Source organism: Myiozetetes cayanensis, unplaced genomic scaffold, assembly GCF_022539395.1.
Source record: "Myiozetetes cayanensis isolate MyiCay16 unplaced genomic scaffold, myiCay2020 scf4, whole genome shotgun sequence".
Lineage (NCBI taxonomy): Eukaryota > Metazoa > Chordata > Aves > Passeriformes > Tyrannidae > Myiozetetes > Myiozetetes cayanensis.
This window is the reverse complement of record NW_026087631.1, coordinates 8771164-8798477: the sequence shown is the minus strand read 5'-3', so window position 1 is coordinate 8798477 and position 27314 is coordinate 8771164. Positions and strand designations below refer to the sequence as shown.

The 27314-nt window shown below is 48.2% G+C and overlaps 2 protein-coding genes across 5 annotated transcripts in view; both read right to left on the bottom strand.

Annotated features, from left to right (window-relative positions):
* Positions 1 to 20420, bottom strand: part of CORO2A (coronin 2A) — a 57313-nt gene extending 36893 nt beyond the window's left edge. The window contains exon 1 of the mRNA XM_050329383.1: positions 20343 to 20420. The gene's annotated coding sequence lies outside the window, so the exon portion shown is untranslated. The remainder of the gene's footprint in view (positions 1 to 20342) is intronic.
* A 1688-nt stretch (positions 20421 to 22108) lies between these two features.
* TBC1D2 (TBC1 domain family member 2) overlaps positions 22109 to 27314 on the bottom strand; it is a 51095-nt gene continuing 45889 nt past the window's right edge. For all 4 annotated transcript variants that reach the window (XM_050329372.1, XM_050329373.1, XM_050329371.1 and 1 more), the window contains 3 exons: positions 25798 to 25983; positions 25011 to 25132; positions 22109 to 24348 (listed from right to left, as the gene is read on the bottom strand). In XM_050329372.1, coding sequence (XP_050185329.1) covers positions 24147 to 24348; positions 25011 to 25132; positions 25798 to 25983 — 510 coding nt within the window. In that variant the 3' untranslated portion in view covers positions 22109 to 24146. The remainder of the gene's footprint in view (positions 24349 to 25010; positions 25133 to 25797; positions 25984 to 27314) is intronic.

Below are 27314 nucleotides of genomic sequence, written 5' to 3'. Positions count from 1 at the left end.
AGTGATAAGGCATCATGAGTTTAGCAAGAAGGTCCTCAAATGGGTAAGTGGTTTGTGAAAAATGGGAAATACCTACACTTGAGTGCTGCAGGCTGAAGTTCAAAATAGACTCTCACTACCCAATTTACATGCCCACATGTCTCCCAAGAAGCAGAAGCAGATCACCACAGGTCTTGGGAGTCCATCTTTTTTTCTGTTCTTCTAATTCATTTCTCTATATTCTAACTAAGGATGTTTTTCCTACAATTCTCATGTAAGGGAGAGACCATCATATTCCTGCTAAACTTATCCCAGCTCTCAGCTGCCTTTAAAATTGCACAGCTTTTCACTGCTGTCAGAATTAAATCTCCCTTTGTGCAATCAGTGTCACTTGCTTCTTACTCTATTTAGCCAGATCCCAGACAAAACTCTATACCCAGTTTTTCAGTCTTCTCCAGTTTTTACTTCATTCTCCTCCTGTCAACCCTGTTTTCTCAACAGCTGATGAATTTGTTCTCCTTGCTTCTGCGCTCTTTGGCTCATCTGCATTTTACCAGAGCAGCTGCACCTAAAACTGGCGTACATCTATTTCAGTAATACAGAAGAACAGATGCTTCCTTTATAATTTACCAGATACTCTCCTGTTCCTATTTATCATTTGCTTGCTACAGCATGTCAATGAGTCGTGTTCAGTCTGGAATGAACTGCAGCCTCTGGACACTTCTCTGCAGAACTGCGCTGGGTCTGATGGTACTGCATCATCTGAAGACCTGAACCTCTCACTGCTGAACTGCATCCTAATTTTCCCATGCCAGTACTTCAGCTCTTCAAGGCAGTTTCAAACCAGAGCCCTGTCATTCTGCAAGTTTCCTGCTCCTCCTGGTTTCCTGCTTATTTATTCATTTGTCCTAATTGCTAATAAAAAATATCAAAAAGCAACAGATGCCAGGAAGAACCCTGCAAAACTTTCCTCAATAAATTCTCACATTCTGATAATTAACTGTCATACGAGTTCTTCTCTATAATTCTCTCACCAAATTTACATGTACCTCACCATGGACAGATGCATCCAGTGCACACTCCCTTATCTTACTCGTGTGGGACAACATTGAACATTTTTCTAAAGTCAAGATAAAGGATCCCACATCCACTGGGCTCACCACCCTCTGTAACATGAAATCAGTGTGTTGACATGGTTGGTTTTGCCATGCTTGTGCTGCCTCTTTCATCTCATTATTTCTCCCACGTGTTCCACCTGTTCTGATATACCCTTACAGAGAAGCTCAAGCCTCCATCTGTCTAGTGGTCAGAAATCTCCTCCATCCTCTGAAGAGTCCTCAAAGAGAACCTGTTAATTGCTCTGAGTCAATTTCAGACAGTTCTTCATGTGTCCTGCAGCCCACACGAACTCCTCACACATTTGCCACGAGCAATACCTAATATCAACTGCCCTGCTGTAGCCCAAATTACCAATTATCCCTTATTGCTGTTGCAGAAGAATTTAACCAGGTTTGGGAAGGGCTCTGCATTTGTCCCTTCAAGAACCCAAGGTGGATAGAAGCTGTGACTCCAGTCGGGAAAGACTGCACTGCTGAGCTGATCACAGAGTATGCCACGCCAGTTAGGTGTCAACTCACTAGCTAAGCAACCAGTATCCCGATACCCACTGGGATCCCCAGACCAGGAGGAACAGAAGACTTGTTCCTAACAGCCTGCCAGGGGTACAAGTTCTTCAGGATCACCAAGCTTTTGTTCTCCTGGGGCTTTGGGAGCAGGTTTTTCCAATGCATGAGACTAAGCTCCAGGTCCACCACACCAAATATCTGTATCACGAGCAGATCACTCACAGAGAGTCTCATTCGCAGCAAGAGGAGACCTCCTGTCTCACCTGTGGCTGGATGTCTGGAGCAACACCCAGGAGCCCAAATCCAGAATCAGTGAGCCAGAATGCCCCTTGTCACAGCCTACCCTCTCTGGCTGCACAAGGTCTTGCTGCTCCTACTGTGGAAAGTCAGGCCTGCAGCACTGTAGCCTGGCAGCTCTCTGTAGCACAGGCTGTCCACACTGGGTTTTGCTCTGCACACTAATAAATGGCCCTGTGGTTCCCTACAGGCAAGATGGGATGAAGAACACCTTCATCTTTTCCCCTGTGAGAAGCACCCCTTTTGAATTATTTTCTGCATGCCAAGGGAGACCAGCAATACCGGTGTGATTGTACTAATATAATTACAGGCTTTAGCTTCAACTGAAAATGTATTCCCACATAAATAGGCCTGGAAAACCCAGTGGCAGTAACAGGGTAAGTAAAGGTGTCTGTGCTTTGCAGTACATGAAAAGCAACAGCTCTAGAAATCCAGAGAGCAAGAACAGCTCACACTTTACAGCTTGGCAGATAACTCTATCAATGCACTTTCATTTCTCCTTCCTCTTATTCCAGTCATAGCTCTTTAAATTCAAAACAGAAATTGCCTTTTCCTGCACAGGAAAGGGATGGGGAATACCCCCAGAAAATGCTTTCTTTGGAGCATTTATGCACTCCTGCCAATTCGATTACTATTGCAAGTAATGTGTCATACCCCTCTAAAGTCCAGCATGTCTGACTGTTGCCCTTGGCCAGTTGTTTCCCTGCACCCAGCAGCAGCCAGAGGATGGGCATATGCACACAGCAGCTAAATCATATGACCCTGCTGCTCTACACCAGGCATTTTGCTTGCCCTGGTGTGTCCATTTGCCACAGCCTTATTACAGGCCAACTTGCTGGCTCTGACCCTCATCCAGGCAACATTTTTCACTAATTTGATGCTCTAGGGTTTATGCTTTTGAGTTTGCACTTTTTTCAAAAATCCACCCACGGGCTTCCATTTCCAAAGTTTCAAAATGTAATATGAGTAGGCCCTCAAAAAGGCAACCCTGAAAGCAAACAAAGGAATGTCAGTGTTATCTACAATTTGTAAGACACACACTTACGGAACAATCTCCTGTCTTTCACAGATGTTTTACCGCGGTTTGTGTTGGGCTACAGAACTTCGTCACCAGATACCAGTCTCCTGAGTCAGAAGCCAGATCAGCACAGACCATTTTGTTACTGGTCTAACTTCTCTCAAACCTACCACACCAAATGGTTTGTGAGGGTCATTGCTTAAATTAGGCTCCCTCCCCTCCAAGCCTCGAAGCCATGGACATTCTCCGAGGCATATCTACAACAGAGTAGGTCATGCACTCCCGGACGCACCTTGCCATCCAAATTCCACTTCTGTGTTATAACACTATCAAGGAGAAATTATCAGCAATAAATTCCTTTGGATCCAAAGTCAAGAGACAACATGATTATGGAGTCTCATAAAGCTCATAAAGCTCACAACCCAGAGCTTTAAATACCATCTACACATGTGATCTCAAACAACACTACAAGCTCAGAGGCTACAGGTTTATTGTTACGAGAGTAATAAACAATAAGGATATGGTGTCTTTCACCTCTCCGTTCCACCTAATGCAGGGTGGGTGGAGCCTGCATTGAGAGTATGTCTCTTCCACAATTGTGGTCCTAGAAGCAAACTCCTTCCTGCAAAGATGCTGCCTTGGAGGTGAGGTTTATCAGTTCAGAGTCCTCAGACAGACAACCCAACCACTACACCACAGTCTTGACCACGGCACTTGACAACCAGCTGCTAACAGAGAGTGAAGGGAGCTACAGAGGGAGACATGTTCCCAGGCTGGCTTTTTAAGCACTCAGTCCCCAGACTAGTGCCAGCTAGTCAGTCCCCACATCTAGGTATCTGCCCGTAGTTAGTTTAGGAAACAAAGTCTGCCTTGCTGAGTCCAGCAAGATCTTCTCCCCACCAGATGTGATGCAGCGCTAATAGAGAATCCAAAGTGGGATAGTTACTGCAGACACCTGAGCCTTGACAGGGAAGCAGTTTAAATTGCTGCCACATGAAAACTGAGTTACTGGTGAAGTCCTGCAAACAGGACCAGCCTAGCAAGCACTTTGGTATGAATAATGCATTAAAAAAAAAAAAAAACTGGGAGTAGTTTGTAAACAAGAAAGGAGGTGGAGAGCCATTAACTAAGTGATCTGCATTCCTCGATTTGCTTTATCAATCTCAGTATTCAAAAAAAAAAGCTTAAGAGCAGTCCAGACTCTCCAGTGAATCAACAAAACCACACAAAGGACTCTACCACTCCTCTCAGCCTCCAGGCTGTGCATTAGCTTTTAGCTACGGTATCTACCACATGAATAATGTAGCACGTCTTCCAGAGCATCTGTACTCCAATCAATCCACAGCAGCAAATAAAAACCTTTCAGCACGCCTTTCTATCAGGCAGCAGGACCTTTTTACAGCTGCTCAAAGGCATATCCTTGGAAAAACAACCCTATCTGCGACCAGAGCTGGAAGCCTTTTAAATCGGCCAGCTGGGAACCAGGCTTTTAAATCAGCCATACTGCGATGGGCCTCGATTTTATCAATTGCTTTTCTTTGTCTTTTGTTTCATAAGGATCCACACCCACCCGTTCCAGGGCTCAGATTAAGGGAGCTCAGACTAAGATTTCAGTTGGCTTTCGGAAACAGACAAGTGCCACTCCCCAAAATCAGCAGCTCACAGCCCGCCCTTCCCAAGAGGAACAAGGTGGCCTCACCAGCCACACAGCACACACTACCCATCCTTCTTCTGTGCTATAAAGCAGCCTCTACCATTCCCTAATGTGGGAGTATGGGTAAAGAGCCTTCACCAAACCAAGCATCAGTCATATGCTCAAATCTCTGTATTTCCAGAGGCAGAGCAGGTGATGGAAAGAGGCACTTTGACCCTCTCTAATGTTACTTTGACTACTGGTCCTCAGCAAAAGCACAAAGGTCCCTTCTCCTTGGCAGCCCACCAGGAGCTGTAGGAACTGCTTCTGTCACCTCATTTCAGCAGCACAACGTGAAAGCTACTGGCTACCTGAGGAAGGACATGATGCTGGTCCAAGTGGACTAGGATTTGCAGAGGTGGTGGAGGACAAGCTGACAACAGTGAACAAGATCTCAAAGAACATATTCTAGAGGTGTGTTATCTTTCATCAGAAAACCCGGCTCTAAATAATTCTCTAAAATATTTGCAGTTCTCTGGCACAGCAAGGATACCTAAATATGGTGCCCTGGAAGGCTGGCTGTGAAAAAACAGCTCTGCCTGTAGTATAAACATTGCACAATACAGAGGACATGAAGTAGGAAGGTGAAGGAGTCACTCAAGATTAAAATAATGAGTTGATTTCCTCATGCTCCAAACAGCAAGGTCAATACCTTTCTCTGAGCAGCCACAGCAGCCCCTCTTGCCCCTTATTTTTGGCGCATGATGGCCAGAGCAGGACATGATGAGGTCTCACACATGCCCCTCGAAGGAGACATGTCAGACCTTCCTCCATGCTAGCAGTAGGTCAGATCTTACACAGAAGGGTGGACACAGCCTCAGGAGAGGTGAGACAGTGGTTCCTCCACTGATATAGGCATCTTCTGCTTAGACCACAAGCAGAAGGAGATTCCAGTACTTTTGCATCCCCCACTTACTGGCTGGGGACAGGGAAGGCAAACATTGCATAGAGACTTAGCCTGTATGAACAGCAAGACTCCAGAAACCCACTGCAGCCTTGCACTCCACAAACAACTGGTACCACATTGTCTGTCTCGGAGCATCTTTCTTGTGAGGGACCCCAAGGCAGCTGACCAAGGGCCAAAGATATACCAAAGCCCTCCGCTTCGCAAAATGCACACTGTGCAAATTTTGTTCACATTAGAGGATACACCAAGTGTTGTGGACCTCAAAATAATTTTAAGCACATATGTCCAGGGGCAGACAAGGGTTGCCAGGAGTGACTGAAACAAGGCCGCTCTCCACAAGATGAGGTTGAGACAGCAGAAATCCAGTGGCCATCCTGGGTGAGCTTTCTAACTGCCTTTGTATTCAGTCACAATTTGAAACCACAATGCACTCCCCAAGGCAGGCAGCAATGCCAAATGGGTTCCAACATAATAACTCCCTGATGGTGACACCCGTTCATGCTATTGCCACATCCCCACCAACTGGTATTTCTCCGTGGGTTTGCTCTTCTGTCGTGCTGGTGCAGCAGGGAGGTGGATAAGGGAGCACATGTGCCTCACAAAAATAGCTCAGACAGGTTATTTTTAACTGGGTCATCCCAGCACAGCCAGCAGCAATGGCGAGGAGCAGTGAAGAAAGCAAAGAGAAAACTGGCAGAAACCACAGCTTTAGGCAGCTTCCCAGAGGCTCATCCCCTCCAGTCACCTGATCTGGTGAAGAATCCAAGACTGTATTTCGGGTAGGATCCCCCAGAACACTGTGAGGTGCACATCGTGAAGTACTGGCTGAATTGTCACCTGTTCTTTATTTTATTGCTGTGGTCACTTCCAAACCTGAAGCCAAATGTGTACTTGAGCCTCCCCTGGGACAAGTAAAAGAAGCAAAAAGAAACTACAACAACAAAACACATGGAATCACATGAACAAATCAGGCCAGAAGGCACATCTGGAGGTCCTGAGTTCTGCCCTCAGGGCCCAGCAAAGCTCACTACAAGAGCAGGTCATGTTGCTCAGGCTGACAAGCTGAGTTTGGAAGACTGAGGAGAATGGAGACCTCACTGGCCTCCTTGGGAAACCTGCCTGCCTAGAGTCTTGTGGAGAAGCCCAGGCTGCAGTTGGCCTGCAGGGTTACCCAGATGACTCTGATCAAACTTGGTGCCCACCAGGACCCTCAGAGCCTTCACTGAAGAGCTGCTCTCTTCACTGCAGGGAGCTGCTGTACACATCGGAGACAGAAGCTGATGTTCATCTTTTTTCCTGGGCCTGTTTACCCCTCGTGATAGACACAAAGCACTCTGGGAGCCTCCACATTGCTTAGGAAGCTCAAGGGCTGTGAAGTGTCTATGGAGGGTCTGTTGCCAAACTTTGGACTTCCCTGAAGAGGCCAGGCAAGCATTGTTTTTCCCATGAGCAACTTTGCTTCACCCTGGAGCAAGGGAGCCTGAGGCACCTGTGGCACCATCACTGTCACTCAGCTGCCAAGGGTGCCTGGAGCTCCGCTTCCTGAAGATTCACATCTCTCACTCAGGCAGTGAAACATCAGAATCGCCCCCAGTCACAGAAGAAGTGTCTTCATTAATAGTTTGTAGCCAGCACCAGCTAGAAATCAAGCTGAAGTGCATAGCCCACTCTTCAGTGAGTGTGAAGACGCTTGTGCTCAATCAGTGCAAAGTCAATTTGTGCATCTCAGGAGGGACAAGACAATACTCCAGAGATGATCCCATATTTGGTAGCTACACCTTTTTCTGGCAGTTCAACCTCTCCTTTCACCCATCCCTTGTCTGCTTCATACTGCAGAGCATGTGCCCATACTCTGCAAGCTCTGACAGAAACAAAGATGATGACTTGAGGACACAAATAGCTTCAGTCAATATGGCCTTTACAAAATACCATAGTGGGTTAGGAAGTATGAAAGATTGGAAAAAACCAGAATGATCCCAAAATTCAGTTCAGTTTCATTAGGCTTATCAGAGCTCCCAGGAAGGGCCAGAGGCAGTATGACTGAAGCAGAGGATGGGGCCACCCCACCCTCTTTGGAGAGTAAGCCCCTCCTTCCTTTGGTTCACCTCCAGCTTTCCAAGATAGCCTGTGTACAGAAAGATAAAGCCAACTTGCCTGCATTCTCCAGAGACAATACCCTCTTTCACTCTGCTGGTTACCTGGGCAGCGAAGAAAATATTATTGCTTATCAACTTCCTTGTAAGTACTAATGTGCTTCTGAATTCAACGAGAGGGCAAATTCCACCTTGCAGAGCTTTTATACGCTGGCAAGATCCTGCTTCATTACAAAAGAAAAGCAAATACAACAACGCTGGTTCAAAGACCAATAAAAATGGAAGCCTAATCTGCCCCCTCCAACCTGCAAAAACTTGGTCTAAAAAGCACATTGCCACATTTATTGTCAGAAAGACAGCCTTGAGAAACTCGTCATCAGACACTCCACTAGCTCAGCAGTTTCTTCTGAAACTAGAACGTCATTCTTTCACTCCCCTATTTCACAGAAAGAAGCTTTCTGCTACCCAAGACCAAGCTGGCTTCTGAGTTTCAGGAACCAAAGTTCAGCTCTCTGTTGAAAAGGTGCAGCTGCGTCTCAGTAACCTGCCGTGTTTTTTGGGAAGATCACGACTCCTGATCCCACTGCTCTTCACTGTGAGGCCTAAGCAAGCCTGCAGACATCAGGCAGAGCAGGTGACTCTTCAAAAGGCTACCATACAAAAGGCTTTCCTTGCAGCAAAGCTGAGTATCACTGATTCAAGGAGACCGTCCACCTTCAGGGAATCCCACAGTCTTGGTTACTTGCCCAAGGAGTCAAAGTGGGACCCAGTGGGCTAGCCAGATTTCTCTTCAAGTCTCTTCTGCCTACCTGAGGAGTTGTGATCATCACCAGAACACACATATGCTAGGAAATCTAAAGTGGCCAGCAGGATGGTGAGGCAATAGAAATAAATACACCAAGTGCAGATTTTTCTCCTGAGTTCTGTGAAGGTTTGGAACTTACACACTGCACCTGAATGTCTCAAGATATAGCTCTTGCATCTATCGTGATGTAATGTAACTGCACTCCCCCATGACGGAAGCTTTGTGCACTAATCAGCCCACAGTCTAAAACACTTGCAGGACATGATGAGATCCTGGCCAGCTAGACTAAGCCTGGATCTCATCTCTGAAGCTGCCTAAGAAAACTGAGGAAGATAACCAAGTGAAAATGGAAATTGCTGAACAGATGGGAGGCACTAACCAGGCTCTGCCTTGTCTGGACAGGAAAGCACAAGCACAGATATAAGGGCCCTGTGTAGGAGACCCCTCCTCTGGTGGTCTCCTGTCCAGCCTCACAGTCAGCCTGCCCATAGATCTAAGTCAGGGCAGATGTGGAGCCTTCAAAATTCCCAAGGATGATGGCCTCCACCTGCCTGGTTCCAGGGATGTACAGCCCTCTTGGGTATGCAGCTTTCTCTAATGTTTGACCTACTTCCCTCCAGCTGCAGCTTGTGCTCTTTTCTCCTTGTTACACTGTCTGCCAAGGAGAGTATGGCTCTGTAGTTGTCCTCCAGGAGTTGTATCCAGATGTTAGTAACTGGGTTTGGCAGCAAAAGGCAGAAGTACCTACTACCATAGACCAGAGAAGAACCAGCTCACCAGTTGTGAGCTGGTATTAAAGAGAAATGGTTCCTGTCCTTCTGGGAGCAATGACAGCAAGACTTTTTTCATTGAAAGGCAGTGGGGACAGCATCAGAGGTATTCTCTGAAGCCCATAACTATAGAGCTCTTCCACCTCCCTTGCAGCATCACCTGCATGCAAAAAAACATTGAGGGGCCCACACAAAAGAGAAGTCTGGGGAACTCTTCCACACCCATTCAGTGTTGAATCGGTTTATAATTCCAGTTGAGGCTTTTTTCTTTGACTGGCTGATTAAATCAGAATTGACATCGCTCTGTTCTCCAGAAAACTCCTAACACAGTTTGAGCTCTGTAACAGCAGGTGCCACTTATGTGACACATGACAAGCCAGAAAGTGAGTCTGGCAGGCGTTACAGACACGACAGCCAACGTTTTCTTCCATCTCGTTAGAGAATCACAGAATTTGCTGAGTTGGAAGGGACCCACAAGGACCATCAAGTCCAATTCCTGGCCCTGCGTAGGACACCCCAAGAATCACACCGTGTGCCTGAGAGTGTTGTCCAAATGCTTCTTGAGTGCTGTCAGGCTTGGTGCCATGACCACTTCCCTGGGGAGCCAGTTCCAGTGCCCAAACACCCACTGGATGAAAAACTTTTTCCTGATATCCAGCCTAAACCTCCCCCCACACCAGCTTCATGCTGTTTCCTCAAGTCTTGTCACTGTTTCTGAGAGTGCCCCTCCTCTTCCCTGCATGAAGAAATTGTAGCCTGCAATGAGGTCTCCCCTCAGTCTCCTCTCCTCCAGGCTGAACAGTCCAAGTGACCTCAGCCACTCCTCATAAGACCCTTCACTACCCTCCAGACCCTTCATCATCTTCATTGCCCTCCTTTGGATGCTGTCGAATACCTTAATGTCTTTTTTATACTGTGGTGCCCAAACTGCACACAATATCCAAGGTGAGGCTGCCCCAGTGCAGAGCAGAGCGGGACAATCCCTTCCCTCGACTGGCTGGTGATGCTTTACCTGATGCCCCCCAGGACAGGGCTGGCCCTCCTGGCTGCCAGGGCACTGCTGACTCACATTCTATGTGCCATCCACCAGGACTCCCAGGGCCCTTTCTGCAGCGCTGCTCTCCAGCTTCTCATTCCCCAGTCTGTATGAATATCCAGAGCTGCCCCATCCCAGTTGCAGAATCCGATACTTTCCCTTGTTAAACTTCATATGGTTGGTGATTGCCAAGTCCTCTAGTTTATCAAGGTCTTTCTGCAGGGCCTCTCTGCCCTCGAGGGAGTTCCTCCCAGTTTAGTGTCATCCGAAAATTTACTTAGTATCCCTTCCAGTCCTGCATCCAAGTCCTTAATGAAGACGTTGAAGAGCACAAGGCCTAGGACGGAGCCCTGTGGAACCCCACTAGTGACAGGTCACTGGCCTGATGTTACCCCGTTGTGATGTATGGTACCCTATACGTCACAAGTTTTAAAATCAATTCACCATTTAGAGCAGAGTTCAATTTTACTCTTTCTGGTTTTCAGTCTGGCTTTGATTGATGCTGAGTAAGTGGGAGGACTACACATGATTTCCCTGCCAGGGAAATGAGGTTCTGTGCCCATTCATTCACCCGCTGGGCTTGGCAAATGCAGTTTCTGAGAAACCAGTGCCATCCCTCTGAAATAAATTCATCAGTGCAAGCGCAGAAGTAATGTTTGGTTCAGACTGGGAGCACAGGTTTGGGGCAAATCTCCTTTTTGCTGCCATTCACTGCACTCCAGTTTGCACCGCAAAGTCATCTTGGAGCATGCAAACAGGATTCCTTCCAGGTGAAATTAAAATCATTCCAGGATCAGAACCCAGTGCTAATGGGACCAGCTGAGTCAAATTAAAACATCCAATATGCCTGTGGATATGAAAAGTCCTAGTACCACCTCTTTCACTCCACAGATCTACTTTTCTTGAACTCTACTTTTCTTGTTGTTATAGTTAACAGAGAGGTGAGGTCTATCACTACCAACTTTCCCATAGACATTACCCTCTGTTTGACTTTCAGCCTTGCTTGTCATCATATACACTATTTTCTTTGCCTCCTCTCCTCCAAGTATTGCACTCTTATACCGCTTCTAGGTGTTTTTTAATCTCTGATCATTCCATTCAGCACCACTGCTCTTCTCTGTGACCAGTGCCATTCTTCACACCTCTCCATCTTCACACCCTCTAGCAATGAAGATCAGCCTCTCTCCTCCCGTGTAGTAGTAGTTTATTTACTACATACTTCATTCCTGCCAGCCTTTTTACACATCTTCAGTACAAGTTTTCATCATCTTCCAGCTCTGTCCCACTGCAACAGCCTCTCTTCAACCCTTCCAGGTAGGGCACACCCCTGACAGTACCTCCACATCCCAGCAGAGTTCACTATTACAGGCTCTCTCTCTACCACTGCTGCTTTCCATGCCAGCCTATTTCTCCAGCATAGCTGATTCCACACTGACAAACTGGGTTTTTCTATGCCTTTGAGTCAGCTCTGGGCATCTGTGCCTCACAGACTTTTTGAGCCAAAGGCTTATCTGTCTGTTTAGCCAGCCCTAATGTATTTTCCGCCTGCAGATTCATCTAATGGCTTTTCTTGAACCACATCCTCAACATCCTGTGTCAATGAGTTCCACTGTTTATCTGCATCCTGTAGTTCCTGGGCAATGATAAACAGAGGAATAATCACTCCCTATCTGAACTCTCCATCCCATCATACTACCATATGTCAAAAGCCATATGTCATATCCCTTTTCAGGCATCTACCAGGTCCTCAATGAGCTGCAGAAACTGGCATTGCATGAGACATTAAAGAAACAGTTGCACTGTAGATATAACCAGACAGTATTTGATCTTGCCACAGTGCCGCAGAAAGGAGGGAAGGGAAGGAAAAAAAAAAAAAAAAAAGGTAGAGCAGCCCTTGAAGTCTGGCCGTGAATTAAAGTAGCATTTTGAACTCCTGACATAATGTAGGCCAGACAGTTTGGGATGCTATTTCCAAGCCTTAGGCAGTAAAAACAAGGACTGTGTGAAGAAGAGTGAGAAGAAAAGCACTGGGCAAGACAACCAAGGCCTCATTGCAGCTGACTGAATATGCAGTTTTCTCTGGACATCTTATATGCATTCATTAAATTACATGTGCATTTAGGGCTTTCCAGTACCAGAGAGTCTTCAGGCTCCAGGAAGCTTCTGAAGACTGCTCAGGGCCAGAGGAGAGGCAGCGCCGTGCTCTGAGCTCAACCAGAGATGGCAGCAAGCGGGAACAGTCCCACAGCAGGCTGGAGGGCTGCAGGTGAGTGCAACCACTGCCCTCTGTGATACCATTATGCCAGGGAACTCCAGGCACAGGAAGGACAGCAGGTAATGACACTTGTGCAGATATGGAAGTAAAGAAAGGGCAAGTTTTTTACAAAGAGCTCAAAATAAAGATCTGAATTTCCTGGGGAAGACTTGCTTTTCTGCAGGAGTTGAAGGCACTTGCGGATTTCCAGACTTACAGACTAACACACAGTGCAGTCATCTGCCTGTGCTGGCACTGGCCAATGGCACCAGTGGAAGCAGAATCCTACAACAATGAAAGGTGTATGAATCACTTCTAGTGCCATGAATCGTATCTTCCAAACCCACACAACAGGCAGAAATTAGAGTATAACTACTGCTGCTTTTTTTTTTTTTTAACCTAAGACGAGCTGTCAAGAAGTCACAGAGGAGTTCATGTTGCAAGTCATGCTGTCAGGGAAGGAAGAATAGGTAAGACACTGTAAAGCTCTTCTGAAATACACAAAACCATACACTAAATAATGACTGATTTCCCTGGTTTCTCAAAATTGAAAGAGAAATCACCACTTCAATTCCCTCTTTACACATCAAACAACCATTCTCAATTAAGCTCAAGAAGTCCTGTTCTACTAACAGACCACAGAGGGTTGGACACCAAAACAAAGCTCCCAACACAAAGACTCCCCAAGCTAAAAGCAAGATGAGCTTCATTGAAATGAGGTTTTTTGAAACCTCAAGGATGACCACAATATACTCATGGACATCCTTTGATATTTTGCCTCAGTTCAGTGAATGAACCCATAAAGCAGATATGTGTGCTTCAGCAGAAAGTTAAGGATTCTTACCACTTATCCAAGTTTCACATTCATCATGAATGTTGGGAAAGAGGCATAGGACATAGGGACCAAGGCAGACTTTCCAGGTGGACTTTAGCTAAGGGATTCCTTGGTTTAATTCCTTGAAATTTTCATTCCTAGTCTCATTAACGGGTTTTTGCTTCCAATACCATGACAGAACCACAGGCAAATTTAGGCTGGAAGGGGCCTCTGAGGGTCAGTGGTACAAACTTCCTGTCAAAGCAGGGTCAGCCTCCAAGTCAGGTTGTTTCTCTGGGCCTTGTCCATGTGAATTCTGAAAATCTCCAAAGAGGGAGGTACTACTACAGGCAAGCTAAGCCTCTGTCAGGCTAATAGTTGTGACCACAGTCAGTCAACACACAAGCCACAACGGCAGGTACTGGTTCTACACAGAGCTCTGCCTCCATGAGGATGAGTCACATACCCCTCCCTCTCCAGATCTCCAGACAACACAGCAGGTGAAGGTCTTTTCCACTTACAGACAATGTCCACAGTGGCTCAGAGGACCCCTGCCTTCCAACTGTCATCCCTACAGCGACCATAAAACAAAACTCAGGAAAGAAAGTGAGTTATTGCTTTAGGGAACGAGAATATCACCCTGGGGCTCTAAAGGCAAAGCCCAGCAGAACATGCTGAGAGCATGGAGAGAGAAGTACACGCTTTTCACTATGAGGAGATGGGATGCTCTGGGGGTTACAAGCTGAGGAAAGAAATTTTTGCAGGATGCCAGGTAGCTGCTGTTGTTTTGGTGCCTGCTAATGGCAGACTGAGAGGTGTAACCTAGTTGCAGAGAACACTGCTGTCTGCACTCAGTGACACTGGCCATTCAATGAAGAGCTGGACTCGATGATCCTTGTGGGTCCCTTCCAGCTCAGAATATTCTGTGATTCCGTGATTTAGAAGATCATGCTGTCCAGGTTTCTACCAATGCATTATCCTGGGAAACTCTTCCCACGATTCCTCCTCTTTGCTGCTAAAAACACAACTGCCTCATTATTTTGCCAAGTAATAATTTCTGCTTCCAGCTACTGGCTCTCATTCTGGTTTGTCAGCCAGACTGGAGAATCTATTATCTATAAAGACAAAAGAGGATCCTGGTCTTTCCAACTCCATGGGTACCAAAAGAGTTCACCAAAATACAACCTGGGCACTAAGAAAGACAAAAGTGTGAACTTTCCACATGAGCTTTTACCTATAAAAATCCCACTGAGGGTTGGGTTTTTCTGCTCCAAGACTTGGTTTGCCTGGCAGGGTGCATCACAGCCATAGCTACTGCACAGGGGAGTAATGTATGGCAGGGGCCATGAGCCTTGAAGAGGTGTAAAGGGATATAAAGTCAAGCCCCTCAATCCCTATTAAGCCCTTAAAAGAGTGCCATGATTTTTAAATCTGTGAGACACTGAACTCCTATTGATTTCTGTGGAAGCTGTTGGATGCCAGGCTATCATTAGCAAAATCAATCTTTTCAATTAAGACTCAGGCATCACTTACTGACATCAAGACCTTTTCAAATTCAAAGAGAAACATGAACCAGAGCCATGATCACAGGCAGGAGGGGTCAGAAGAGAGACTCTGATCCTCCCTGACTGTAAGGAAAAGAGTCTCTGTACACAGAAAGAACTGAATATTACAAGAGCAGGAACTTCGAGCAATGCTATTCTGATTTTGTTTTTGTTCCTCTATGTGTGCGTTTTGGTATTCAAATTAAATTAGAGAAAATGGCAGGGAAAAATAATGTGAACTAATTACATTTAAGTAGATGTTAGCAAGACAACCTTTGACTTCTTCTATTTGTCTGTTACAATTAAAGAGCTGCCTGGGTTCTCTGTGCCTATTACCCTGCAATTTTGTTGCCAGCACAGGCTCCTTTTAGAGGGGAAATAGAATGGAAGAAACCAGAGGATGACGAAGATTGGTCCCTCCTGGCATCATTCACGTTACAGTCAGTATTCCTAACAACATCAATGTGAGCTTTCTTAGAAAGGAACACTGCAACTGTGCCAGCAATTCAGGCAAAATAGCAGCTACACTTTTCTAAGGCAATATATGTCTTACATTTTTCAAGATTTATGTATTCTTGCTCAGGGAAAACACTGTGAAACACTGGTTTAAATAACTGGTTTTAAACAACCTCACCTGTAACCATGTGGAAGGTGCCTGAGAGTTGAACAGCACTGGCAGAGCCAAACTTTCTGCAGCCTGGAAAGCAAAACTCTGCAGATACCCGCTGGGAGAAGAGCTATGGTGCTACATGATTCAGCACAGATCAATGGTGTGACAATGACACTCGGTGGCATTCAGGGGTAGCACCACTTCGAGGGTCCTTCTGGTAGATTAGCAAACTCCTATGTGCGAACACTCCCTGGCTAAACAATACCCAAGTGAGGCTGGAGTAGGACAGGCAGAGTCAGAAGAGATCCACTGCTCCCAGTCCTGAGCTCGCACGTGCTCCCTTTTTCCTGCTGTGTCAGTCCATATCCCAGCCCTAAGAGAAAGCCACGTTTGAGAAAACGGCACTTGTCCACCAAGCGCTACTCATGCTCCCTGACAATGATTCTCAGAAAGCCTGGGGTGGGATCCAGAGCTTTCCAACTCTCCCAAGGAGTATTTCAGCCCTCCGCACAGGCGCTCTGCAAGGCAAGCGTAAATCGCATTATCTGTAGAGCAAGGAGTGATTGATTTCTGCTCTTGGGAGTAAGCCCAGTACTTGCCTTGGCTCCTCCTTGCACCTTTTTTTCTGACTGTCCCTGCTCTACTCTATGTACAAGCTGGAGCCAAGAGGCTCATATTTCCTTTACTAGTGCAACCCTGCCATGGGCAGCCTTGCCCAAGTCACCTTTTCCTGGGTGGAGCTCTCCCCCAGCATTGCCTCTCCCCTCCTGTTTAAGCACAGCTCCAAGAACTGCAGGAGGAAGAACAAGATGGAGTTTGGCCTCTCCTGCCTTCCTGCAAGCTATCTAATCAGTTTCTATGGACTTTGTTTCAATCTCAGTGATAAAAATGCCACAATTGCTGGGAGTTTCTGCTGCTTTGTCTTCCTTATTGTTTTCCTAGGTGACTTTGTCCCACAGAGGGAGAGAGGCAGAGCAGAGTCATCTGTTGCAGAAGGCCTCCTCTCTGCTGATAAGAATCCATGTTTCCTGGCATACAGCAAAAGAGCACAGCGATTCACTGGACTGGAATGAAACTCCTGCACAAACCAGAGCTGTGAAGGATGCTTGGAAGAAAGAGGAAAAGAGAGGCCAAACTTTGGGCACTGCTCTGGAAAATCTGAAGTGATGTGAAACAGAGCACAGGGAGAGTCAACAGGGGAAGAGAACAGGGCTTGGAGCTGCACACTATCATTGGTCCTACCACTGGCAGCAGCATGTCTCCAAGCTTTATAAAGGGTTTTGCTTGGCTGAGGGTCAGAAAGTCCTCTGTGTGAATTTTAAAGTGCTTTGGAAATAGTAAGCATCAGCATTACCCTAATAGAGCCCTGCAGGGTGTATTTTCAACATGGGGAATTGCTGGCAAGCCTGTAATACCGCAGAGGGGAAATCCCTGGAAATACTAGGCCAGTCTGGCTTCTACTTACCAGCCAATATAACCCTGTGAGTGTCAAATCCCCTCAGCCCACATACAGCCTCCTGGATGATTCTAAAGGTCTTTCCTGTTTCTCCTGCGTAGAGGCAGAAGGCGCGTCAGCGTAACTGGTATGTGCTGCAGGCAGTTTGCCTCAGTCAGCTCTCTGCAGCCAGAGCAGCTTAACATGCACTTACAGAAAGCCAGGTAATGACTACATGTGAAACAACTCACTGCATTATCGCTCTGGTGTCCTCTTGCCACGGGAGCAAGAGACCAGACTGTCTGTGTTCCTGTTGTGCATCAAGAGGTAGGCAGAGCCAGCTGTTTCGAAGGACAGCCGCTGTCCAGCCTCACCAGGGATGGATCCACAGGTCCCCTTGGCTCTGAGCAGGAGGTTTAGTTGCAGCGTCCTAAGCAGCCACCCACCCAGACATCAGCCCACTGGCCAACTGTAACACTGACAAATGTTTTATTGCCCAAAAAGACAGGTGATGTTTATAACTGGCAGAAGGGAATATTCAGATAAGGTGGTGGGGGGTTGTGGCATTTTTTTCTTGAAGAAAGCACTTTGAGCAAACTTTCTTGGAGTAGATTTATTTATGAGAGTGAAGAACAGGGTCTTGCCCTTAAAAATCTGCTGAGTTCCCTTGGACGAGCCAGGAGTGGATGGTGGGAAAATCATCTGGGACATTCTCCCTTCACCCTGTTTCTTCATAGAAAGCCTCTGTCATACCCTGTGACAACCCACACCCCAACAGTTTCCCCATCAAAATCCCTGCCATGGAAATCAGGACCCCAACAGATTGGGATGAAGACTTCATGCTATGCACCCACTGTGGGCCAAGGAAAAAAAAATTATCAGAGGAAGCAAACTGACCACAATTTATGAGGAGGTACAAGGTCATGCATAAAATCTACCTTAGCTTGCCCCCAAGGCAGAGTCTTCCACTCCAAATCATCACCTTTGCTTCTGGGATTTGCCAAAGTTTTCAGTTCTCTCCCTAAGTGTCTGTAATACGGAAGTACCTGGGCATCTGCAGTTCAAAGCACAGGGACCTGCTCTGTACTGAACTATTCATCCCCAAAACACAGCCCACACAGCATTCAAGCATCTGGCAGTCCAGACAGCCCACAGGCAAGGGAGAACTGCCCTTGCAAAGGCACCACAAACCTGCTCCAGAGACAGCAGCCTGCCCAGTGCCAACCAAATTAGAAAAAGACTCACAGAAACCTGCCACAGAGTCAGGCAACAGAAAATCCATTCATTATCCAGCTGATAACAAATGTAGCAGACACAGAAACATTACAAATATTATCCATTACTAACATCTGCAGAGCAAGAAAACTGCTCAGAGGGGACAAACCAACATACTGGAGAGATACGCAGAAATTACGCAGAAAAAGAGAATAAGAAACACATATATCTGGAGACATCATGACCTGCTGCCAGGAAATCCACCTGCTGCACCAGCTCGGCCAGCAACCAGCTGGATCAATGGGATGAACAATGCTGCTGGCCAGGCAGGTGCAGCTGCCACACAGAGGGCAGCGCCCTCCCTCACCCCCTGGTCTTGCAAAACAGGCACACTCATGCAGAGCTACTTTGCCTCAGAGGAAGAGAGGTCCGGAGGAGCTTAGGGCAGAGCTGGGGTACAGGTAGCAGAATTCACAGAATCACAGAATATTCTGAGTTGATAGGGACCCACAAGGACCATTGAGTCCAACCTTTAAGTGAATGGCCCGTTGTCCGGCTCTTTGTCCAAACATCTCTAGTGCCTGGGTCTCATGTTTCCCAGGTCTATGGCAGCTCTACAGAGATAATTGCCTTTGATATGTTGCTACGGACTAATAGATCAAATGAATTTGAAATACCTCTTATCTAAGCTACACTAATAGCTGTCATAATGTTAATTCACCAAACAACATCAGCACAGATGAAAACACCTCCTTTTTCCCTTGCCTTTAAGAAGCAACCAGCTCTCCCCTATCCTGCCTCCCAAAGCTCTAGAGTTTCCTGAAATGCTCACAACCAAAACATGAACTCCCTCGTGCCTCCATCAGTCACTCCCTGTCTCTGATGAAACCAGGAGAGATCAGAGCTCTCCGAAGAGGGCACAGCCAGTGGGAGAACAAAGGGAACAGCAGGGCTACACAGGCTGCTCCTTTGTTAACCCACCGGGGAGCCTGCATTGAGAGGCTTAAAAGGCAACCGACAGCCAACCTTCTCCCAAATGTTCTCTGAATCCTCTGCAGAAATCACTTCTCTTGAGCATCCAAGGGGCAGAAGAAGCTAAGCCTGTGCAGGCAAATTCCCTTTAGAGGACTGCAACAAACACTGTCTTCTTAGAAGGTGAAAGTGAACGGGGCTTTGGCGGGGTGAGGTGGGAATCAGAAATAGACAAGACGCTCCAAAGCAAGACAAGGAGGGTACCACTCCCTGCAGAGTGAACAATGATGTTCATCAAGACACTACACACAGTTGACCTCCCCAGGCCATCAGTGACTTGTCTGCAAAGTGCTGTCGTTGTTACGTATCCCTTTGCAACAGCCTGCCTTAGCCCCTGACAGAGCTGCGGCATGGAAGCAGTCCTCCAAAGCTGTGTCGCCCGAAAATAAGACCCCTTCATGGGCTTGCCCTGAAAGGGGAACTGGCACCACGAGATCCTCCTGCCAGAGAATCGTAACGTGGCTGTCATCACGCTCAATGCAAGATGTGACCTGCCCTGACAACAGGCACCCAAATTCCCCATGACTACAGCACAAAAAGGCCAAATTCAACCCCTCACGCACACAGCCATAGATAAGGCTTCTCTATGTACAGTAAGCAAAGTTACACAGATGCCAAGCCGTGCCACCCGTGGCCCCGGCTGGCAGGAGGAGGCGCAGCCTTCCCGGGCGGGCAGAGGAATGCCCCGGCTCGGCACGAAGCCCTGTTGCTCCGCGCACCGGCGGCACCTCGGAGCGGAGCGGGGAGGGCTGGCCGCAGACCCCCGGGCCGGCTGCCGGTCCGCCACGCTCCGCGCAGAAAATCCCACCGGCAGCTCCCTGCAGGAACAGCCCGCGGGCAGGGCGCTCCTGGGAGCGAGGATCCTGCCCGCCGAGGGCGAGAGCAGCACCGGCTGCCCCGACTGCGGCCAGCGGGAACGCCCCGCTCCCAACCCCGCTCCCGCTCTCCCTCCCGCCGCACACACCGGGGGATGCCCGAGGCCCGCGGCACCGGGCGGCCGCCGCATCTCCCGCCCGTCGGTGCCCCCGCGGCTGCGGGCGGCGGCCCCAGCTCCGCACAAAGCAGGGTGGGGCCGGCGGGGGCTGCGGCACCCCCGGCGCGCAGCGGGCAGGGCAGGCGCCCCCCGCTCCCCGGCACCGCCGTGCTCCGCAGGCCCCCGGCTGCGGCAGGTGCCCGCCGCCCGGCCCCACTCCACCCACGGCCCCCATCTCGTACCTTGCCGCTGCCGGCGGGGGTCTGCCCGTGCGCTCAGAGCCCGCGCCGCGGCAGCCCGGCCTGGCCCGGCCCGCCTGCGGTCCCTGCCCTGGCCCGCCCCCGCAGCCGCGCCCCGCGGCCGGGAGGTGCCGGAGGGACTGGGGCTGCCTGCCGCCCCTGGCTCCGCAGGGCTTCGGAGATCCTTCCCGGGCAGGGCCGCTCTGCGGTCGGGCCCGGCCCCCGGGCGCAGCCTGCTGTGGGCGGTGTGGGGTTTGCGCTGGCGATGCCGCGGGGAGAGCCCCTCCGCAACCACTGCAAGGTGCGCGGGCGGCTCTCCCTACCCCGGCCTTGGGAGCCGGCCCGCCCGGGCCGACGGGCGCCGTTCACCGTCACCATCCCCCTTGCAGGGAGGGCCCCCGAGTCTGTGGCCAGAGGCGCATGGTGAGGGCTGGGTGCGAGTTCCTCCTCCAAGATCGTCCTGACAGCATCATGACTTTGCTATCACCTGCAGAGAGGCCTTACACTGGCTCCAGGAGCTTCTAAGGACATGGGCATACTGTGCCGTGTTCTCGGCGCAACCACCAGGTCCTGCATATCCTGAACACTGCACATACCCCTGCAACACTGCATATACCCCTACAACCTTAGATGGCACCCTCTGGCAGATGGAGAGACACTTGCCCAAAGCTGCAGGGCCTTCACTGATGGCAAGGGTCCTTAGAAACCTTCTCATGTCTTCAGAGCTCACACTCAGACTTTTGGGTTAGCTGGTATCTTGGCAGCACTACAAACCTCCCTGGTACCCTGGGTGAGGAACCTGGCAAGTAGGCAGCAATGCCCAAGATAAAAGGGCAGAGGAGATTTCCTTGGCCAGGTCACCCTTTCAGCTAACACCACTCTGGTCCTGTCCAATCAACAAAGCCTGGGACAGCTAGCTCATCTCCATGCTTTAGTGCTGCCAGCTGTGGGTAGCAGAGGCAGCTCTGGGCTGAGCCAGCAACTGTGACAAGATTGTGACACTCGGTGTCCTCCACTAGTGAAATGCTGCAGATCAGTGTAATGGATCAAGCAGAATATCAAACATGCCCAAACGTAGCTGTTACCCATTTGTAACTCCTCAAGACAAGGGACTATTTACCAAGGAGCTGTGTATCAACCTGAGACAGACTCAGGCAGAGGGGGTGTCTCAAACACTCTAAACCAAAGCAACTAAGGAAACAACAGGCAAGATAATGGGGATTGAAATCAGTAGAGCAGTAAGACCTACTGACAGTGCCAAAAGAGTGAGAAAAGAACTGTGTCCTTAACCAAAAGGTAATCACAGCAAGGGGAGATCATGACCATTGACCCAGTGACTACCTTCTCACTAGAGACCCCAACTCTAGTAAATGAGTGCACTGTTCATGTGAAGTCATGCCCCTCAGGGCACCTGAAGTCCTTTTGGAGAAGGAAAATCATGCCCTCGAAAAGAGTAGATCCACCAGATTCTTCAAGGATGTTGAGCTGAATTTCAGAATCAACCAGCCTGCCCCAAGAGTAATCTTCATGCCTTGCTGCCAGGTGCCAGGCTGGGACATCCCAGGAGACTGAGGCACTTGCACAGATACACCAGCAGACAGCTGCTGAGAAGCAGTGTCCATGGATGGAGGACAGGAAGTAATCCAGCTACGGGTATGATACACAAGAAAAGAAATTCGTAAAAACCTGGAGATGCTCTTCCCTTCTGATTTCAATTAAAAATTATTTTCAGAATTCTCCATCAGGGACAACACCTTGGTTCTTATGTCTGCTTCAGAGAAGTTTATTTTTTAACATGGACCAAAGTATATTATATACCACAGAGATACATCCAGCTATGGTTTGGTCTGATAATACGTGTTTCAAATGCTTTTTTTAATAAACATAAGGGCAAGTCAGGAGAAAAGATTTTTAAGCTGTTGCAGAAAGGTCTAGGAAAAATAAAATTTTAAGTGAACTTGTAATTTTCATGGTCTTGATTTAAAAGATAATGTCTGTAGCAGTAGCAAAAATCTGTATTTGTGCACACCCATGCACATAACAGTATGAGTAAATTAGATTAGCAATATCATCTGTGAGGAAAAACCTTTTAGGCTTCCTTAGCTAGGTGGCGTAAGTGCATTTTTTGAGATGTTGTAAGATTCCAGTAACATTTTCTTCTCATCCCACACTTTCAATGTGTGCAGCTCTCAGTGGCATGCAGGGGATGTATCCGCTCTTCCCAAAACCTCATTTCCACTTTGATTACTTCTGTACTGCGTGGCTGGCCTCCACAGCTCTCCCCTGGTCTTCTATAATTCACTGAAGCTGGTTGACTTGTCCAGTTGTGCCTAAGGCAGAGCTGAGGCAGACCTACAGCAGCAGAATCTGCTGCATGCTGTCGGTGCCAGCACTGCAGGCACACCTGGAATAAAGCACCACTCAGCAGGAAAGTGGGGTTGCAGCATCTGGCATTGTGTTAGGGAAACGAAGTTGTATTTATCTAAAGCACTTGACTGCTCCTGGGTCTATGGAGGACTGAGCTGCACAGGCAGGGCATCCAGCCCAGGGGATGGGCGAGCCTGGGAGGCGAGGGAGAACGCTATCAGACCCCATTCCCAAAGGCAGATAGGGCATCTCTGTGTACTAGACCTGGGTTCAGGGAAAATTAATGATTTTTCTAAAGAATATCAGGACAACTTTTGTGACCTAGTCCCTGTGGTTTGCAGGTTCACTCCCAGAGTGCCATAAGCCAGGGGAAAAACACCTTCAGTATTGAAAAATCCTACAGAAAAGACTATGTCCCTCCATTATGAATAGGAGTCAGAGACAAGGATATCAGCACAGGAAAACCGTAACTGTGAGGCAGAGAGAGATGGCTACACACTCATCCTGGTCGAGTGTGAGGCCATCAGAAGATCCAGTCATCCCCAGTAAAAGTCTCTGTAACATTAGGCCCTGCCTGAAGCCAGGCTGTGGTTGGTTTCACACCAAGATGAGAGTTCCTCTACAGAGCAAACTCACCTCCAGATGGCAGACTGCTGCCAGGGTCAGGCCAATCCATAGATGGCTCTGCTCAAAGCTAAACAAAAAGGAGAGAGAGCTCCCAGCATTTCTCAGCCAGACAGGGAGACACGTCTTGTGTTCCCATGGATTTCCATGGGAACCAAACTGGAGAGACAACTCCACTCTCGCACAACCCATTTCCCATGTCTGAGCCTGAATCCCATGGGGTGATGTACTCCAGCTTCCAGAACTTCCTCAGACCCAACACTTATCTGGACACTGTCTCGACTGAGTAACTGCAATGTTAAACAAACACTCTGATGGCAGGCTAGCCACTGAAGGCACCAAGCCTTCAAAGAGCAGGTTTTCTTTCTAACCAATTCAGAAGCTTTAGGTACCAGTGAGGGAGGGTTCTCAATTCATTATTTCCAGGGATTTTACTTGTACATAAAGATCTCGCTCAAGCCTCCACTGGAAAAATGTAGAAAAGCCCTGCCTGGTTGGGTCTTTTGCACCATGTCAATTCCAGTCATGGTACAACTGATATTTCCTATGCACCCTCAGCTGTAATCCTGAACTGTACTGTACAGGGTGGGCTGAATGGGGAGAAGTACAGAAGAGAATAAAACTCCTCTGACACCTTCCAATCTGTTACAAAGGAATTTGTCCCCAGATGGTCATGTAACTACAGCCTTGCTTCCTGGGGCGGAGGAGAAGCTCCTGCTGTGACCACTCTTCCCCCTCTGGTCCATCTCTTACAGACAGTTGCTACTGATGCCCTTCTGCAAGACGGAAGGGAAGTGATGACCAACTCCATTTTTGCTAAATCTCTTCCTCCTCTTCACTAGCAACCTCCTTCGGGTCCTGAGGCCCTTGCTCTGCTCTCTCTTTTACATAGGCTGCCTTGATCTGTTCCAGTTCGCACAGCTCTGCCTCCAGCTCTTCCCGGTGCATTGACCGACGGTTCCTCAGCAGTTTCATGGGGAAGGGGTTTAAGTCGTTGAAGGCAATGTTCATCAGCTTCCTACAACAGAAAACACAGGTCTGGTCAACCGATTTACTGGCTGGTAACACATGGCGACAGATACACCAAGGGCATCCCAGGGTAGGCAAAGAGTAAGGCCTCAGACTTCAGCTCTCTGGGCTCAAAAGTCACCAAGCAGCAGAGGCTTAAAGGAATGACACGCACCAACCCAAGCAATACTTGAAACACACCTATACCACACCACCTCTTAAGGTACCAGTGTGCAGCCACCAGTCAAAAGACAGTGGATCAGATGCCAATTCTAACGGCCTCTCAGGGAGGAATACTCCTGATGCTGAGCTCTTCTGAACACGCAAATCTTGACCCCCGACACGTTGCCTTTATAGGTTGTGAGTTGTGCTGTGTACCCAAATACCCCAACCACAGCTGAGTGAAACGCAGCAAGCAGCAGCACAGGTTCCATTTGCTACAAAAAGGAGGCTGACACAGAATTTGTGGCTTGTTCTGCTGTAGCATGCCTTTGCCCAGGCCAAAAATATTTTAAGTAATGCCAGGAAGGGAAAGTCAGAAAGAGACAAACTGATGCACGTCCCATGGACCTCTCAATGTATCTCTCTTAACAGATCAGTCACAATTCTTGTTCGGCTGACCTAACAGGCAAGGAAGTACAAGTGGAAGGTGTCTACAACTCACAGTCCTACCTGCCATCCATAATCATTCTTGTGAAAAAGCGTAGGTACTGGTAGATCTCCACACTGTCGTGAATTCTCAGGATTTCCTCCTCATTGTATTTAAAAATCGCAAGAGCATAGCGGAAAATGACCTGGAGGGTTGAAATGTATTTGAGTTGACAAGTTTTAAGCAGCTGAGGGACCAGGCCCTGCTGGCATGAAAGGCAGGGTCAGGCACATAGCACTGCAGCACAGGCTTGACCCTGGGGTACTCCTGCTCTCAACAGGTTGTGCTAGGGCAAGCCTAAAGAAGTACAGAGCAAATTTCAGGAAAATGACTCTCTGTAAGCTAATTTACAGCCCCAGAGAACATCAGCACCTACAAAAGGACACCAGAGGGATTTCACAAGGGGTCTCCAATTTTCCCTATGCACAGGGGCAATGTAGGACTCACATTTTCAGATACTAACCGCCTGTCTTATGCTCCCTGTATCTGTCATACTACTAGTTGCGTCCAGGTCACAGAACAGGAGATGCCATGGCCTATCAGAGAGCTGTTTGGTAGCAAAAATACTGGCTAAAAAGGGACAAGGATACTCTGCACAGTATCAAAGATTAGGTCTGCCTCCTGGCAGCAAGTACACAGACAACACAGGAGCCTGAGAGACATCAAGGCGTGGCACCAAACAGGCGGGATAGGACAAGGGGTTCAACCTCACATCTCTTTGACACACGTGTACATACGTACATCCATCGCCCAGCTATCATGTCACAGACGTGGTGCAGACGTGAGGGAGGCCTAGGTTGAGAGTTGTACCTTAGTTCCCTCGTACAAGAAGGCATCCCAGACTCGCAGGAGGATGTCGCTGACCAGGCTGTCCACAAAGGCCACCAGAAACCAGTTGAAGGTGATGAGTGACACATCAATCTGATACTGCTCAAAATGAGCCATGAGGCGAGGCAGCTTCTCGGACAGGAAGTCTTTGAAGACTCTCTGATCTACCTAAAATTGACAAAAGAGAAAACAACTAAGCCCCAGTCAAGAGCAGTCCTAGTAGTGAAGGAGGAGCGGTGCAACTGGACAGTGGTCTTTGTATGCTGGGGTCATCTCCAGTGCTGCCTTCTAGCAAACCACACCCCAGGAAGAGCAGAGCATCCTTTGTCTCCCAACCCTGCAAAATTACTGAGCAGTGTACCTGTACACTGCACCCAGGGCAAGGTGTGGAGCTGAAAAAGGGCTAAGATACAGGCAGCAATACGTGCATTCTTCTCACTCAAAAGGACTGTATTCCTTCCTAATCTCAAAGTCTAGAGGGAAAATGCTGCCACATCTTCCTGCACCAGTCTTCCTGGGATTTTCTGTGATATCATGAGCATTCAGTTGAATGACAGGGATTAAAACCTGCCCCGGTCTGAATGACTGCACATGGCCCAACAGAATGATGACCTAGAATGCCTTTGACTTTACAAGCAGGACCTGAACTCAATTAGTGTCTCTTTGTGGTCCAAGTATTGTCTGTGTTCTGCTTCTGGCTGCATGAGCCGAAATACAGAATGTACTTGGTGAGATCCTTGATACAGGTTTATAAAGGCTTCACGTCAGCAGAGATGTGGTTTCTTGAGGGTAAGTGCTAAGGAGTAGGACCATGGTTAGGTCTTTCCCTATGCCATATTGTACTACTGCCCCAGCTGTGTCAGCCCACTTGACTTTGGCACTACGGTACAAACCAGATGAGGTAATATGCTTTGTCTTTAAAATTCACAAGAACCTTAAGTTTTGCAGCCAACTCAAAGCTGGAACAAGCCAATCCACGAGGTATCACCCTAGACCTTCCTCTTTACATGGGTCTTGGCTACTCTTTCAGAGACAAACCATGACTTCAGGAAGTCTTCCTAAAAAAGACTCTCTCAAATGGCCAGTGGGCATTCTGATCTGCAGGGAGCCCCAAAGCAAGAACACACACTGTCTCTGATCATGAACTGAGGCAAGCAGAGTGAATATAAAAATCTCAGTATTTTCATCCACCTGCACATGGCACTCTAAAGACAGAATGCAGTTTCAAGAAAGATATCTGAAGGGCTGCAGAGTGGTGCCCTCTTCACATCAAAGTTTGCTGCTCCACCTCTACTAAGCCCTCCTTAAAATAAGTAACTGTGCAATTAATGGGCACCTTCCTTCTGACTAAGTTGACCTTCAGGGAGTAGTACCCAATTTCCCAGTGCTGGGGATCAGTTTTGCTAGCACTTCTGCACTCTCAAGTCTACAACACCTCTGCAACAGAAAGGATTGCAGAGTGGTGTCACTGTCCCATGAGAAATCAAACACACTGCAAG